The sequence below is a fragment of the Cyprinodon tularosa genome, unplaced genomic scaffold, assembly GCF_016077235.1.
Source record: "Cyprinodon tularosa strain WSP-4 unplaced genomic scaffold, ASM1607723v1 ctg263, whole genome shotgun sequence".
Lineage (NCBI taxonomy): Eukaryota > Metazoa > Chordata > Actinopteri > Cyprinodontiformes > Cyprinodontidae > Cyprinodon > Cyprinodon tularosa.
In genome coordinates, this window is record NW_024038967.1 from 845,747 (window position 1) to 862,047 (window position 16,301).

General features: G+C 36.8%; 1 protein-coding gene across 3 annotated transcripts in view; it reads left to right on the top strand.

Moving 5' to 3' along the window:
• ltbp3 (latent transforming growth factor beta binding protein 3) overlaps positions 1-16,301 on the top strand; it is an 84,086-nt gene that overhangs the window by 53,707 nt on the left and 14,078 nt on the right. For all 3 annotated transcript variants that reach the window (XM_038289104.1, XM_038289103.1, XM_038289105.1), the window contains 9 exons: positions 330-452; positions 574-696; positions 3,403-3,522; positions 4,477-4,608; positions 4,862-5,032; positions 5,115-5,195; positions 8,685-8,813; positions 8,907-9,044; positions 9,137-9,277. In XM_038289104.1, the coding sequence (XP_038145032.1) occupies positions 330-452; positions 574-696; positions 3,403-3,522; positions 4,477-4,608; positions 4,862-5,032; positions 5,115-5,195; positions 8,685-8,813; positions 8,907-9,044; positions 9,137-9,277 (1,158 nt within the window). The remainder of the gene's footprint in view (positions 1-329; positions 453-573; positions 697-3,402; positions 3,523-4,476; positions 4,609-4,861; positions 5,033-5,114; positions 5,196-8,684; positions 8,814-8,906; positions 9,045-9,136; positions 9,278-16,301) is intronic.

A 16,301-nucleotide genomic window follows, 5' to 3' on the forward strand; every position in this document is an offset into this window, starting at 1 on the left:
CTGAATGCTTTAGGTCTTGGTTAGTTTAAAAGTAGTTTTTGGGTTATAACATCCTTGGGTGTTTTCCTAATCTTCCGAAGAGAAATCAGATCGTCTCATTTTGGAGATGTGGCTGGAGATGGCAAGTTTTTGTTTTTGATGCCGAAATATCATTTTAGAAAAGTAAAAAAAATGTTACAAATGTTCATTTTGTTTGAAAAAGCCCCTTTATATATATGGTTAGAGAGTAAATTTTTTCAATGTCGATTGTCAAAGTACATCTGTGCTGTGATATTAAAGAGGAACAAACTAAAAACCCTCATTTAACCCTTTCTATCATGTCTAATCAGACATCAATGAGTGTCAGCAGTCTGGTATCTGTCCTAACGGGCGCTGTGAGAACCTCCCTGGAACTTACCGATGTCTGTGCAACGAGGGATTCATTCACTCTGTTGACGGCAAAAGCTGCAGTGGTGAGTTATAGTATTTTCCCCCCCAAAACTTGGATTTACAAGCAATTAGGGTATTTTTATATTAGAAGTTATGTGAGTTTTACTTTGGTTTAAACAATTGCATAAATAATCTTCCTTACAGACATTGACGAGTGTGCATACGGTCCACTGTGTGCTAATGGCCACTGTGTCAACACAGAAGGCTCCTTCCAGTGCCTATGCTTCTCCGGATTCCAGCGTACACAAGAGGGCAGCCACTGTGAAGGTACAAAGAATGCCAGAACAAAGCAACCTTTATTTTAATCCCACCAACCAAGCATGGACAAGATATCAGCCTGAGTCTGTGATTATTTCAAGAACAATCAAATAATCCATCCATCCTGGTATCTGCACAATACAGGTGCTGGTCATAAAATTAGAATATCATGAAAAAGTAGATTGATTTCAGTAATTCCATTTAAAAAGTGAAACTTGTATATTATATTCATACATTACATACAAACTCATATATTTCAGATGTTTATTTTGTTTAATTTTGATGATTACAAATGACAACAAATGAAAATCTCAAATTCATCATATCAGAAAATTAGAATATTGTGAAAAGGTTCAAAATTGATGGCCCCTGGTGCCACACTCTAATCAGCTAATTAACTCAAACCACCTGCAAAAGCCTTTAAATGGTCTTTCAGTCTAGTTCTATAGGCTACACAATCATGGGGAAGACTGCTGACTTGACAGTTGTCCAAAAGACGACCATCGACACCTTGCACAAGGAGGGCAAGACACAAAAGGTCATCGCTAAAGAGGCTGGCTGTTCACAGAGCTCAGTGTCCAAGCACATTAATAGAGAGGCGAAGGGAAGGAAAAGATGTGGTCGAAAAAAGTGTACAAGTAAGAGAGATAACCGCACCCTGGAGAGGATTGTGAAACAAAACCCATTCAAAAATGTGGGGGAGATTCACAAAGAGTGGACTGCAGCTGGAGTGAGTGCTTCAAGAACCACCACACACAGACGTATGAAAGACATGGGTTTCTGCTGTCGCATTCCTTGTGTCAAGCCACTCTTGAACCACAGACAGCGTCAGAAGCGTCTTGCCTGGGCTAAAGAGAAACAGGACTGGACTGCTGGTGAGTGGTCCAAAGTCATGTTCTCTGATGAAAGTAAATTTTGCATTTCCTTTGGAAATCAAGGTCCCAGAGTCTGGAGGAAAAGAAGAGAGGCACTTCATCCACGTTGCTTGAAGTCCAGTGTAAAGTTTCCACAGTCAGTGATGGTTTGGGGTGCCATGTCATCTGCTGGTGTTGGTCCATTGTGTTTTCTGAGGTCCAGGGTCAACGCAGCCACATACCAGGAAGTTTTAGAGCACTTCATGCTTCCTGCAGCTGACCAACTTTTTGGAGATGCAGATTTCATTTTCCAACAGGACTTGGCACCTGCACACAGTGCCAAAGCTACCAGTACCTGGTTGAAGGACCATGGTATCCCTGTTCTTAATTGGCCAGCAAACTCTCCTGACCTTAACCCCATAGAAAATCTATGGGGTATTGTGAAGAAGAAGATGCAATACACCAGACCCAACAATTCAGAAGAGCTAAAAGCCACTATTAGAGCAACCTGGGCTATCATAACACCTGAGCAGTGCCACAGACTGATCGACTCCATGCCACGCCGCATTGCTGCAGTAATACAGGCCAAAGGAGGCCCAACTAAATACTGAGTGCTGTACATGCTCATACTTTTCATGTTCATACTTTTCAGTTGGCCAACATTTCTATAAATCCTTTGTTTTTATTGGTCTTCAGTAATATTCTAATTTTCTGATATGATGAATTTGAGATTTTCATTTGTTGTCATTTGTAATCATCAAAATTAAACAAAATAAACATCTGAAATATATGAGTTTGTATGTAATGTATGAATATCATATACAAGTTTCACTTTTTAAATGGAATTACTGAAATCAATCTACTTTTTCATGATATTCTAATTTTATGACCAGCACCTGTAGATCTACATCATTCAACTCAGTTTGTTTATATAGCACCAGTTTAGGTGACACCAACTGCAAGATCACTCTGCCTATGAGGAAAGCCAGTGTAAGCAAAGCTCCAGAAAATGCAGGATAGTTTTAACAGCGACACAGGGAAGCACAACATAACCTGAAGCGTTTTATGATGCATTTTGCCTGATCAACAAACATTAAAGGCATATTTGTTTTCTGCATCAAGGTAGGATATTTTTTCAAGACAAGCAGAAAAATCAACATTAGAGTCTGTGCTTTTTACACACAGAGGAAGAATAATAAGGGAGAGAAGTTGTGTCTGATGCATTTTGCAGTTACAAATCAGGTGAACAAATATAGAACATAAAAAAGTTCCTTTTTTTTATTGTGGTTTGCAAATTTTGTTGTTGTCAAATTGGGTTTCAAAGATGACCTTTTCACCTTTGGGGGTGGGCTTTTCTCTTGGTTGAGGAGCAAATCTATTGGTCTGAGTGGTTGTCAGCGACAACATTTTTATTGGTCAACGTCTTCGCCAAGAGCGAGCTTTCAGATTGGGCTTTAGGTGAAGCGAATGTGATCTGTCATCTGCAAAAACAGAAATAAAAAAAAAGCATTCGAAAAGAGACCTAATCCGTATAAAATCAGTAAAACAAATAAAATGTCAAAAATACAAAAACGGAATCATTTTTGATCACTTTATCAAATTAAAATTAGAGAAAACAGCAAATTTACTTTCATAATTAAATTATTTATGATTAAAACATTAAAATTGCATTTTGGTCCCTATTTGTATTTAGAAAATATGTTTTTGTTTTCACTTTTCCATTTATAAAAGGTCTTCTTTTCTTGCAACAGTAATGGAACAAAATTCACTCCATAAGATCTAAAACAGGATTCAGAAATAAGTTTCATATTAACCAGCTTCTAACTGTGATATAAAAAAAACCTCCTCCACTGCCTTTCAGACATTAATGAGTGTGAGAGACCGTCAAGTTGTCTGAGGGGCCGATGTATCAACAGCATGGGGTCGTACCGCTGTGAGTGCCAGAAGGGTTATGAACTGGTCGATGGCTGGAAATGCCAAGGTTAGTCTCTACTTTAGAAAATAATTAAATGTCTGGATTCTCTATTTCTGTCTCTTTATCTTTTTCCCTCCATTTTCCAATGAAGTAATACATGATAAAATAATCTAGATATACAGTGAAAAGTTTTGACTTTATTTTTGTGTACTGGTGACTATGAACTCTCTTAAACATATGGTCAATGAATCAAGACAAAGCTGAAGTAATATTTTTGGACCAAAAGAGGAGCTTTGAGAAGTTACATCACAGGTTCAGCTAATCTAGCTAAAAACCTCCCATCAGGCTCTAAATCTGGGTGTAGTGATGGACTCAGACCTGAACCTTCAGAGGCTCATAAAGACATAAAGTCAGTCAAAGTCAGATTTCTATCACTTAAAGGACATCTCCAGAATTAAAGCACTAATGTTTCAGCAGGATCTTAAAAAACACAATTCCTGCCTGAAATAAAATGACCGGACAGCTGCAGCAGATCCAATATGCTGCTGCCCGTGTCCTCACTAGAACGAAAAAAGTGGAGAACCTCAGCCCACTTCTCAAGAGACATGAAAATACTTCTGCTAGTTTATAAATCACTGAAAAGCTGAGCTTCAAAATACATTACAGACTCATCAGCGGTCATCAGTCTTCTGCAACAAATCTACTCTGCAGAACCAGAACCCGAGATGGAGAAGCAGATTTAGTTCTTATGCTCCACTGATATTCATATAAGAAAAAAACATATCTGTTTACAGAGGCATTTGACTGAACTACGTACTCCAACTTTCTCTCATTTTTTTTTTTTTACAATCATTTTAATTTTTCATATTTTATCTTATTTTTTCCACATACGGCACTTTGATTGTCTTGCTACTGAAATGTGTGATATAAATAAACTTGTCTTTCCTATTGTTATTATTTAAATGTTTTAGCAAATATAACTTAAATACTTAGAGCAGCCTGTGTGATTTTTCCTTTCAGACATAGACGAATGCGCTGCAGCAGACAGGAACCTCTGCCAGCCCTATGGCTCATGTGAGAACAGACTGGGCTCATACGTTTGCGTCTGCAATCACGGCTACGTCCTCTCAGAGGACATGCATAGCTGCGAGGGTAGGTCAGCTCTCATTCTCATGGGTGCAACCGCAGTCATCTAATGAACTGAACACTGAATCCCTGGACGCTAAAAAGACCTCCACCATAGCTGAAATCCTGAATCCCATAAAAAAATTTTTAGTTTTTTTATCATGATTATTATGGATATTGAATGAGACTCAGCAATCAAAGAGTGTGGGGAGGGAAGGAAAGGCCAACTGGAGTAAAAGATAACCATCTGTTTCAAACTCTACGTTATCTATACTTGCAGCGGTTCGAATGCTGACCAATGAGAAGAAAGAGTGTTACCTGAACCTCGATGACACAGTGTTCTGTGACAGCGTCCTGGCAATCAACATCACCAAGCAGGAGTGCTGCTGCTCCATCGGAGTGGGATGGGGAGATCACTGTGAGATCCATCCCTGCCCTGTCTCCCACTCAGGTACAATTAAGTAGTTCAAGAAAGACTTTGCTTATATTAGTTCATAATTTTAATAAAAAAACTTTTTTTTGCCCCATTGTAGCTGAGTTCCACTCCCTCTGTCCACATGGTCAAGGTTTCTACAGCGAACAAAGAATCCAGTACAACCTACCTGCCTACCACGGTTCGTTTGATTTAACTTCACCCTCAAAATGCAGCTCACGCTTCCCTAACTGTAAATGTTAAAGCAAGCAGTTGTCTCTTTATACACTAACCCTCTTTCTGTGAGCAGTAATTAATTGTTTAAATTACTTAATGAATAAAAGATTGTCTGTATTAGCAACAGCGTTACAATATAACAGCAATAGAAACTGCAATAAATTTTCATTGAAAAAAAATTGAACTAATTATTTGTCAAATATTGGCTCATTACTAAAACTCCATCGATGAAAGAGACTTTTCCCAATGCTATGTTCACACCGCACGCGCTTCGGTCAGCAGAAGCAGCAGCTTTAGTTTCAAAGTCTAAGGTTGACGTGTTTCGAGCAGCAGGAGGAGCACATGTTGATGCATCTGAGCAGCCAAGGCAGCGCCTCATGAGCTTCTGAGCATCTGAGGTGCCGGATGCGCTTCATAAGCAGCACCTGTTGGAGTTGGAAAAATGGCAGGGAGAAAGACACAGCCATGGGCATAGATTTGCATAGCATACCAAAATTTTGGACCGACCAACTTGTCCCTACCAACAATTAGATGTGAATAACACGTTTATAACTTACAATACAGCTTTGTTGCAGCAGTATTTTTATCTAAAATGCAAAATGTTTATATATTACAATTTTGGTATAATTCCTGCTGTAAGTGGGTCACTCTGTGAGCTAAAGACATGTTTTAGAGTATCTATACTCCACTTAACGATTAATCTATTACTAAATTTGTTGACATTTCAATAATCGATTATTCCGATGAATTCTTTTAGCCCAAGATAAAATACATGAAATGGGTTAAATGGAGTAACTACAGCCTAGATGACTTGTAGAGTGATATTAATATTCTAAAAGCTCAGTGTCAGTTCCAGTGCTCATGTAAATACAATAAATCTATTATTTTGCTTTGTTTCATGATACAGAGAGAATAATCCAAAGATAAGAGTGGGTTTTACCTCTATTTACCTCTGCACAATTGTATATCTTCAAAAGAAAAAACAGCAGAAATCCACATATAACAGACATATTTAGACTATATTTGGTTAAATAGGCACAGATTTACTTTCTGTTTTAGTCACTAGTAATTTCAAATGCAAACCTTTTCAAAGTGGAAAAAAAGTCCTAATTGCTCATTCATCAGAGCCGGTGATGCTTAAAACGTTGATAAACTACGGAGCCCCTCTGATGACATGGTCAAAAAAAATGTTTAATTGTGGCCACGAAGTACGCAATAAGTTTATCGTGCGCACGAAATACTATTTCGTGGCCACGCAATAAGTATAACGTGCGCACGAAATACTTATTAATAATATCAATAAATCCGCCCCTGTTTTCAGGTTTATGTTAACTGTAATGACTTATCTTGGACAGGCTGCTATGTAAACAGGCCTTTAGTCCTTCTTTTAGCTATGCTGCGGTTGTTTACACTACGCCTTTTCCACCTAAAATAGCGTCTTAGCAACAAATGTCACGTGACTGGTGGAGACCGACTGGGTAAGCAAATCGAGCGCGCCTTAGACCTTAGAGAAGGCGCGCTTGATTTGCTTACCCAGTTGTCCAGGAATGATATTAATATTATTAAGTATTTCGTGCGCACGTTAAACTTATTGTGTGGCCGCGAAATAGTATTTCATGCGCACGTTATACTTATTGCGTGGCCGCGAAATACTACTTCGTGCGCATGAAATACTACTTCGTGGCCACAATTAAACATTTTTTTTGACCATGTCATCAGAGGGGCTCCATAATAAACAGCATCTGTTGTGTGTAACACTTATAAAATTTGTATAAATGTAGCAAGAAATGCTGAAATACACCCTGATTTTCACATCAAACATAAAAAAATGAGCATGTATATTTTTGCATAGGACCAATGACATCAGACCAATAGTGTCCCTACCAAAGTAAAAATCAAACCTACGCCCTTGGACACAGCATTTCTCATGCATAGGGTTATGATCACTCTCCTGAAACAAGTTATAGATGCCTAAATTAACGTAAAATGTCAAAACCTTCTGGCAAAATATGTTCACTTTTATTATCCTGGTGCCTGCAGTCTGTACTACATACCAGCCGCCACTAACAGTAGGTGAGTGGAGGTGGGCTCTCTCGCTTAAAAATATAATAAAACTACTTTTTACCCACTTATCTCAGCGTTTCAGGAGCATCAAATATGCTGTGAAGCATGTCTGACCTTTATTAGTACAAGCACCAAAAATGAAGCAGCAGATGCTTTTTTTGCTGCTGAAATCACATGCAGTGTGATTATAGCATAACTATGCTCTCTCTGCAGCGGGGAGAGATTTTTACTCAAAGGACCAGAGAGGAACTGAAATTGAGGCATATGTGATGCCGACTCGTTAAGGAGCTGTAATGTAAAGTGGACTTTATATATGTCGGTTAGAAGTAGTTCTGATCTAAAGCAGTTCATCATGAATTCACCAGCAACACTTACTGACAGCAGGCTGCTGTTTTATGTTATGCTGAAATCCTTTCCATGGTTTAGTTTTGTTCAAATGGAAATAAATGGACTATACAGTCCTCCCTGGAAAAGGGGTTCTGGAATAGTGTGACGTTTCTTCAATCCTATTACAAACTATATTTAATTTTTGTAAGATTGCCTGAAACAAGTTGTTTTTTTTTGCGTTACAACCGTTTTGTAGCCATTTGAAGGCTAAAATGCAGAGAGTTAATGTTGTTGCTCTGTACTTGTGACAGTGTAATTACATGTTTTTCTTTTTTTTTTTACTTAATATGATTTGTCCTTGTCTATAGGAAAGTTATCCAAATTCTTCAACAGTTTACAGCATAAAAAGTAACTGCATAATTACTTTGCCTAGTAGTTTGAGTTTGAGTTACTGACTCTTTTACTTTTTGGAAAAGTAATTATAGTAACATTCCCAAAAGCAATTAACACACCATGCCGTTTTGTGTACATTTGTGTTTGAGAAATAATTTGCTATTTAATGATTAAATAAAGTTGAAATACCTGTATTGGAAATTTCAACAAGCCTTTTACGATTTTGAAGACAAAATAATTGAGGGTCTGCATTTGCGTGACACGACAAATTGTGAACATTTATTTTGATAAAACAGGCACATTGTTGCTATGTCATTACAATTCCTAATAGCAGCTAAACATCTTACTCTATCTTGCTGAACTGCATGCATGTTTAATATGTAGATATGTAGCAGTGCTCATCTTTATAATCTCAATGGGTTTTCCTCTCTTAAAAAGAGCTAACAGCAAAGTATGATGCATTGATTGACAGGGGAAAGATGCGTTTTTTAAAGTTTTTGGTTTTTGACCAGTTAGTCAAAAGTCAGGGCCTTTCAAGCTGAAAATCAGATGATTTTGGTCAACAACTAGTTTGCCTGTAGTTTGTATAATAATGCATGTGGGGGATTTTCTTGTTTTCAATCACAGTATATTCTGTTTTTGCTGAACGGCAATATGTTGTCTGTTGCAGATATTGATGAGTGCACATTGTTTGCTGAGGAAATCTGCAAAAAGGGCCGTTGTGAAAACACGCTGCGAGGCTATGAGTGCTACTGTCAACAAGGCTTTTACTATGACAGCAGCCATCTTGAGTGCATTGGTAAGCTCTGTGGGAAAAAAAACAAAAGTTTTTTCTTTTAAAGAAATTTTTAGGTGGTTTTTGCTCATTTGATGTATGCTAAATTCCTGCCAGATGAAAATGAATGTCACGACGAGTCCCTTTGCACTAATGGTCGGTGTGTCAACACTGAAGGAAGCTTTTTTTGCGTCTGTGACCAGCCCTGGATCCCAGATTCCAACAGCAAGAGGTGTGTGATGCCAACAGTAACAGGTTAGTCATCTTTTCTTTCTCCTGCCTCAAACTGCCTTTTATTCCAGCTGTTTCTGTGCATTATCCTAAACTCTGCTGCTTTTATTGTGCAGATGTCAATGAATGTGACAACCCCGAAAACTGTAAGAATGGTTTTTGTGTGAACACAGTGGGTTCATACTACTGTCATTGTACTCCGCCTTGGACACTGGCTGTTGACCGAAACAGTTGTGTGACTCTCGAGGAGCAGGCTGGTAAGTTTTCATATGTGATGACTCTCAACTTGTCTTTAAAAGCACTAATATTTCCATGTAAAACACAAGGAGACACATTCAGAACAATTGTGTTCTAATATATTTGCACAATAATAAAGAATATAGAATAATTAAGAGCTAAATTAAGTCTAGAGATTAAAAGATAATTCCCATCTCCAGTTATGTTTATGCTTTGACTCTCCTGATGAAACTAATTTTGTCAAGTTGTTATCTATTTTGCATCAAGATAGATTCCAATTAAATGCATCTCTAATTGATCCTTACAAGACCAATTCATCTGCTGACCAATATTTTTGGCTGATATTAGCATGTTCTATCTGTAGCAGCCAATATGTGATTGAGTTTCCCTGATCTATTAGTTAATTCTGCAGTCACGGCTTGAGAAGCGCATGATTTGCCGCTCCCTGTGTTGTTTTCTGTTTTGTTTTTTTGATATGCTGATAACATATTTTTTCTTAAATTTAGCGTTCTTAACATTTATTACCATTCTGTCTTTTAATCATATAAAAGAAGGAAGGAAAAGCAAAATTGGTTCCAGAAAAATCACACTTCTGGCTTAAATGATATCATATAATCAGGATTGGCACCTTAGAGACAACCTGCATCGATCAATCCTAACACAAATCAAACTCAGTTGGATGACTTAATTTGGTTAAGGGCTTACTTATGTTTATCTGCTGAACACAGATAAGTGAAACAATTTGAGATTTGTAAGTTTCTTGCATGGTGCGAGTTCAAAATCTGAGAATCCTGCCTGTCACTGACTTTTTCTGGCATCAAAACATCTAATTTACATGCAAAGTCTATGAGGGACGCTTCAGCGTCCAGCGACAAAAGTTAAAATTCTGAACTCCAGCGTCAAACGCTCAGATGCTGAGACACCAGAATGCTCGGATGTATTGCTCCAGATGTTCGGATGCGCCGCTGGACTTCTCAATGCCATCCCCAATATACTTTGCATGTACATTGTATGCTTTTTTGTCCAAAGCGTGTTCGGCGTGAGCGCATAATATGAAGTAATTCAAAAAATGCTAAAAAAAAATCTTAACAGCAACACAGGAAAACCAAAAGCAAACAAATATAAAGCACTTTTAGATTGAAATATTTGTAAAAAGTGTAAAAAGAACCTGTAAAATGAGCTAGACTGCTCTAACCTGGAAATCTTCCTTTGGTCTAGATTAATGTTTCCCAAAATGGGGGTCTGGATCCCCCAGAGGGTCAAGAAGCTCCAAGTGGTGGAATCACTTGGTGTTTCAGCTATGTGAGGGGCCAAAATACATTTTTACATAAATTAATGTAAATATATCCTATCAGATAGATAACTATACCAGAAAATAAATACATGTATAATTTATTAATTTCTTTATTGTTTTAGGAAAAAGATAATTATAATACATGAATATAAAATGTGCCATTGATAATAAAATGAACAATTTAATGAATACATGTCCCAATAAATAATATTTTTTTATTTTAAATGATGAATTAGAGCATTTCATGTCAATAATATAAATTTCAAAAGGAGTGTAATTGTTCCTTTATTCATAAATGAATATATAGTGAAAAAATTCTGTTTAAGAGCTTGCTAGCCTGAATTACTATTTTCCCAAATGTTTGGTAACGTCTGCTCTATATTAGGGCTGCCTTGGATTAGGGAAGTCCTAATGACATTCAGTTTCAGAAATCGATCTGAAAATAGCAAGTAAAATAAAATCAGAAAATATTTGCATGCATCTAAAATATCAGATATCAGAAAGCTGATAGCAACTCTCCTCTTTTATCCAACTCTGTTTAAAGTTTTTGTTACCAATGCTTTAATAATCGTTGGGTAAGCTGTTCTCATAACTATTATTGTTGACTCATGTTCTTTATGGAAACTTTTCTAACAACCCAAATTACAAAATGAATAATTAAAGTATGTATGATTCGTGCTGATATATCGTGTCAATATTTTGCTGTCAATCAACACTCCAAGATGCAATATCTGTATGGTATCAGAAATTAAAATGTTATATCGGGACATCCCTACTTATGGTGGAGGAATAGAGACTGTAACACTAATGTTGATAGTTTCGATAATAATATTCATAATAATCTAATTTTATTTTCCAGCTCCTGCTTTTTTTTTAATCACTGATACAGATTTTTCCAGCGTCTTTGGAAAGAGAAACTGTACATGAAAGGCAGCTAGAGTCCATCCAACCCCCTAAATATTTCCCTGCTAACCATAGAGAAGATGTTAAAGATAATGTTTTCCAAATATCACGTTCAGTTTCTCTGTCATTTTAAACACTGAAATTATAAAGCAATGTGGTCAAAAGGAATCCTTTAAACAGACAAGAAACTAACATTATTGCCCCATTTACACTAGCCCTCTCCGTGCCGAGTTCGGACCAAGCTTCCATCAGTTAACCGTGCCAAGCTTGGTTCTTACGACCATTTATACATCACACTAGCATTGTTCCTTGCTTCATATCGGTGGTCCACAATACTACGGCTCACAAGGCGGAAATTAGACAAAGAAAAATGGCGGCGCCCATAACATTCAAACTTATGTGCCCTGCCCAAATTTGAATAAAGGTCTCTGCATCATCCCAGGTCACACCACGTTCTTTTGATCCCATTTATTGTTTATAGGCTGAGATGAAGTTTGTGTTGTGAGTAGGGGAAGAAATCTGTGAATTGCAAAGCAGGACACAGTGGAAAAAACACAAAATGAGTCAGCTGAATAGGAGATGATTCGGTCTGCTGATGCGCTCTTTGATATAAGAGAACCGACTCACAACTGAACCGTGCCGCTGAACTATTACTAGATTTAGCGCAGTTTGGTTGTGTCTGGCACGCTCACATCTAATCTAATCTTATCTTGGTTACCGTGCTTGGACCATTCTCTGCAAAAGGCTACTGTAAATGGGGTATTAATCTGCACAACTCGCCTATGAATATATTTTAGAAGATGGGTGCTACTACTCTACTTCACTAATGTGTGACCCAAACATGCTAAGAAAAGCAGAACACTTTTAAGTTTTTTCAAAATCCTTAGTATGATAGTTTCTGCTGTTTGTTGTTGTTGTTAGGAAAGGTTTGTTTAATGGGGATTCATAGTTTCACTGCTGGGAAACAATTAGACGTTGAAGTCAGACCACAGACAGAACTGTTTGTCCTCCACTCAAACTGGCAAAATATAAATGCTTTGAACTTTAAATGCAGCTGATTTTATAGGTTAAGGTCAGGTTTGGTTGTAGATGCTGGAAGCACACTACTAATTAGAAATGCCAAACAAAGCTAGCCCAACTCTAAAAGTTCTCACTTAAGTGCAGGTTGCTCATCAGAACATTTCTGAAGTGCTAAATATAAAATGTTTCATTCGTAGCAAAAGTATCCAAACCCTGAATGACTAATTAGAAGCACCACAGAGAAATTGTAGAGCTATTGTACATTTTGCTTTCTTTTCACTGTCCTGCATGTGCCCAAAGCATCAGTTACACCTCCTCAGGTTAAACAACACTTGCGTTCTCTTAAGTATGCATCAAAAGGTACTGAGATTTATTCTTTTGCTTGTATTGAAGGTATAAATATAGGAAATAGAAGGGCGGACACAACAAAGATATCACATCTTTTCATTTTCAACAGCAGATGTTCCTGTTCTCATATTTTTTTTATAGTTAAAGTACAGCTGTGGAAAACAAGTTAACATTTTGTATTCAGAGGTGGACAGTCTAAGTACAGAAGGTAAAAAAAAAAACAATCTTTACAGAGAGCTCGATCCAAACACAGCAAATTGTAGCTCCTTGGTTCTGTTCCAAGTTCCTGTTTCTTCAACTTTTTTGGGGTCAACTCAAAGAGGAAAAAACAATATGGACGGCTTTGCCGAAATCCAGTCAGCTTTTTTGCCTTTTAGACTTTGTTAGGTGACTGAAATGCACATGGATGATGCAAGTGAAATAAGGGCTATAGCCTTCTAAAAAAAAAAAAAACTACAAATACACATGTTACACAAATACAGCCCTTGGATATTCTGGTTCATTCTTTGAGATGGGCTTTGCCTTTACATCCTGTCACGCAAAGGATTGTGGGATTCGTTATAGCAGCTGCTAAGTGCCAGTGTGGGACCTCGTAAGCCCCCCAACGCTAAAGTACCTATGATAGGAAATATCCACATGGGCCTTTCTAGAGAGGGCCTACCGGGGCCAGTGCTCCTGTACTGAAGACTTAATAATCAATTTTATTTGATGAAATAAACTGGTATAGAAACTGTAGCTGATTGGTCGGCTGAACTAGTACATTTTTTTTACCTTCATAATTTTACTTTAACAGTGATTTAAAATAAATATTCTTTTGTACTTTTAGAGATGTTGAAATAGGATCACAGCTTTTATCTGTTAAATCAAGGGCTGGAAAACGGCAACCCAAGAGCCAAAAGTGGCTCTCTGGTCCTCTGGCTCTCTCCATATATTTATTTATTTATGAACTACTGTACTACTTTTTTTTTTATTTTTTATTCATTTGTTCATGAAAAAGGAAAAAAAAAGAATAAAAAAAAAAAACTATCACAAAGCCCACCTACTACAATTAGAACAGCCACTGGATATAGAGGCTCCATTTCCTACATCCTTCTTTATTGCTGCATTAATGACACAGTTTAATAATTTGCTGTATCTGTATCTAATCCCCTGGTTCAACGAACAGACTGAAGATAAACTAAGCAGGGTGTTTACTTTCCGGGGCTCACAAGACTTTTACAATACTAACTTCTTCTATTGAGTTTTAAGATTTGAATAGTTAAAATAAATACCAGAAAAATTATTTACTTCCTAAGAGTTATATTTAGCAAATCTTCTATAGCCAATATATTATGAAATATATACATTTTATACCATTGTATGCGGGTAGGTGGTGTCCTTTGTAAAGTTGTTCTCAAAGCTCTGTCTGATCACCTATTCATTATTCAGGAAAAAATACATGTGTTTATAAAAAGAAGGTTGTTTGGAAAGTTATTGTATAAAACGGATCCCAAGTAGTTGATTGAGCTTTGCCGATCCTGTCAATGTGCAATTTGGTTCTTCAGTTGACATGTAAGAGGTGTAGACTCATAACACATACTATTAAACCCTGGGCAACTAACTATTGGTTACTGCCAGTACTCGATTTGAGGGGGGATGGCATCCACCTTTTTAAAAAAATCTTAAAAACCATCCCCCTTTTTAAATGACCCCCGCCCCCCCCCTAAGCTGGCGGGCTGTCAGCTTAGGTGTAGCCTGAGGAAAATAAATAAAATCAAAGAAGGGACCTAACATGACTATGCACTGAAAAATATTTGAATAAATAAGTATTCTTTTTTTTTTTAAATAAGTGCAGTTTGTCTTGAATTGAGGAGGTAAGTGAGAAACATTGCCAACGGAGTAAGAAAATGTATATTTAAAATATGAAAAAAACAATTTGATTTTCTTATTTTAAGTGCATACTATCTAATTATCTTATTTTGAGAGTAAGGGGAGCAAATCATCTTATTTACCTACTCAAATTAAGGGTAAATTCACTTAATTTAAGATTGTTTTTAAACTTATTTCAAGATTGTTTTTGCAGTGTGAAGCTGATCTCAGTGTGAAATTTGTCCTTGACATTAGTCCCTAACTATGTAGGGGCAGTGATTGCCAAGCTAGTCCAGGGACTGACTGCAGTTCTACTGCACTGGAAAAACGATCTAGAAATATGTAAAAATGTCTTAAAATAAGTGTATTTACCCTTAATTTGAGTAGGTAAATTAAATGATCAGCCAATGGAATGAATATTTTTTACTCTAAAAATAAGATAATTAGATAAAATGCACTTGAAATAAGACCCCACAATTGTATTTTCTTTAATGAAATGTGAAGTGTCTTGTTCTATTGGCAAAATGTCATTTGTACCTCCTCGATTCAAGAACAAATGCACATATTTTAAGAAAAAATTACTTATCTAGATTTTGATTTTTTCCAGTGTAAGGTCAAGGTCAACAGCACACCTGACATCTAACAACCATACCATGCATATGGCTTTAGATAATTAGGCTATGTATGCTTCCAAAACCACTACTGGTTTAGTCACTACTGTTCTAAATTAAGGGAACTATAAGTAGTTTCTGGCATAATTTGGAAAGATATTCATTTAGTTTGACCTAACTTTGCAGCAATTGCAGCTGTAGTAGGTGCCAAACCAAACATAGCCCATGAATGTTTACAGGGATAGCTTGTAGATGCATGTGTCACAGTTGGGCTACATGTAATTACCTGAAATCTGAGACTGTGATGTACGCACAGAGCAGATAAATATGGCTTAGATGTGATAGACGGCTAAAATTAAAGGTCTCAACCTAACAATTTATCTTTTCTGAAATATGACATTGAACTTGATTTTCTGTTCTTACTGTAAAATCCCAGAATATTTAATGCCATTTTTGCTTTAAACATGGTATGGTATCTTGTTTGGTCTTGCTACATTCTCCTATTGCATTAACTTGTCTAAATGTTTCTTAGGATAAAAAAAAATCTTCGATGTGCTTTTTCTCCATTAGTGGAGTTCCGTGCTTTCACCTCACAAGTGGTTTACTGATTGTTTTCATGGAAAACAAGGCTTTCGGGCTTCATGTCTAGCTGAAGCTCTCCTGAATTTTCCTTGATTCTTGAAATCATTTTTGACTCCTTATCAGGAAAACCATTTATACCATTTTTATTAAAGTGATTCATTCTTATTTGATATGTTCTTCCATTTCATTAATTTAAGTTTTTAAAAATACTTTATCTATTTTAATTTTGATTAAGTCGGACTGAAGAGACTCTTGTCTTTTTAACAATCTGATGAAGATTATGTTCAGGGATGTCCGTAATGTTTTTAATTTTATAAAGACTCCTTTTAAAATCAGTTCTAGAGGTTCTAGAGGAGTTCCCTGAACAGAGCAGACCTTTCTTAGCTTTTTTAGCTTTAAGTTGTTTGCTTTGATGCTGCTACCCCAACAAGTAATGGC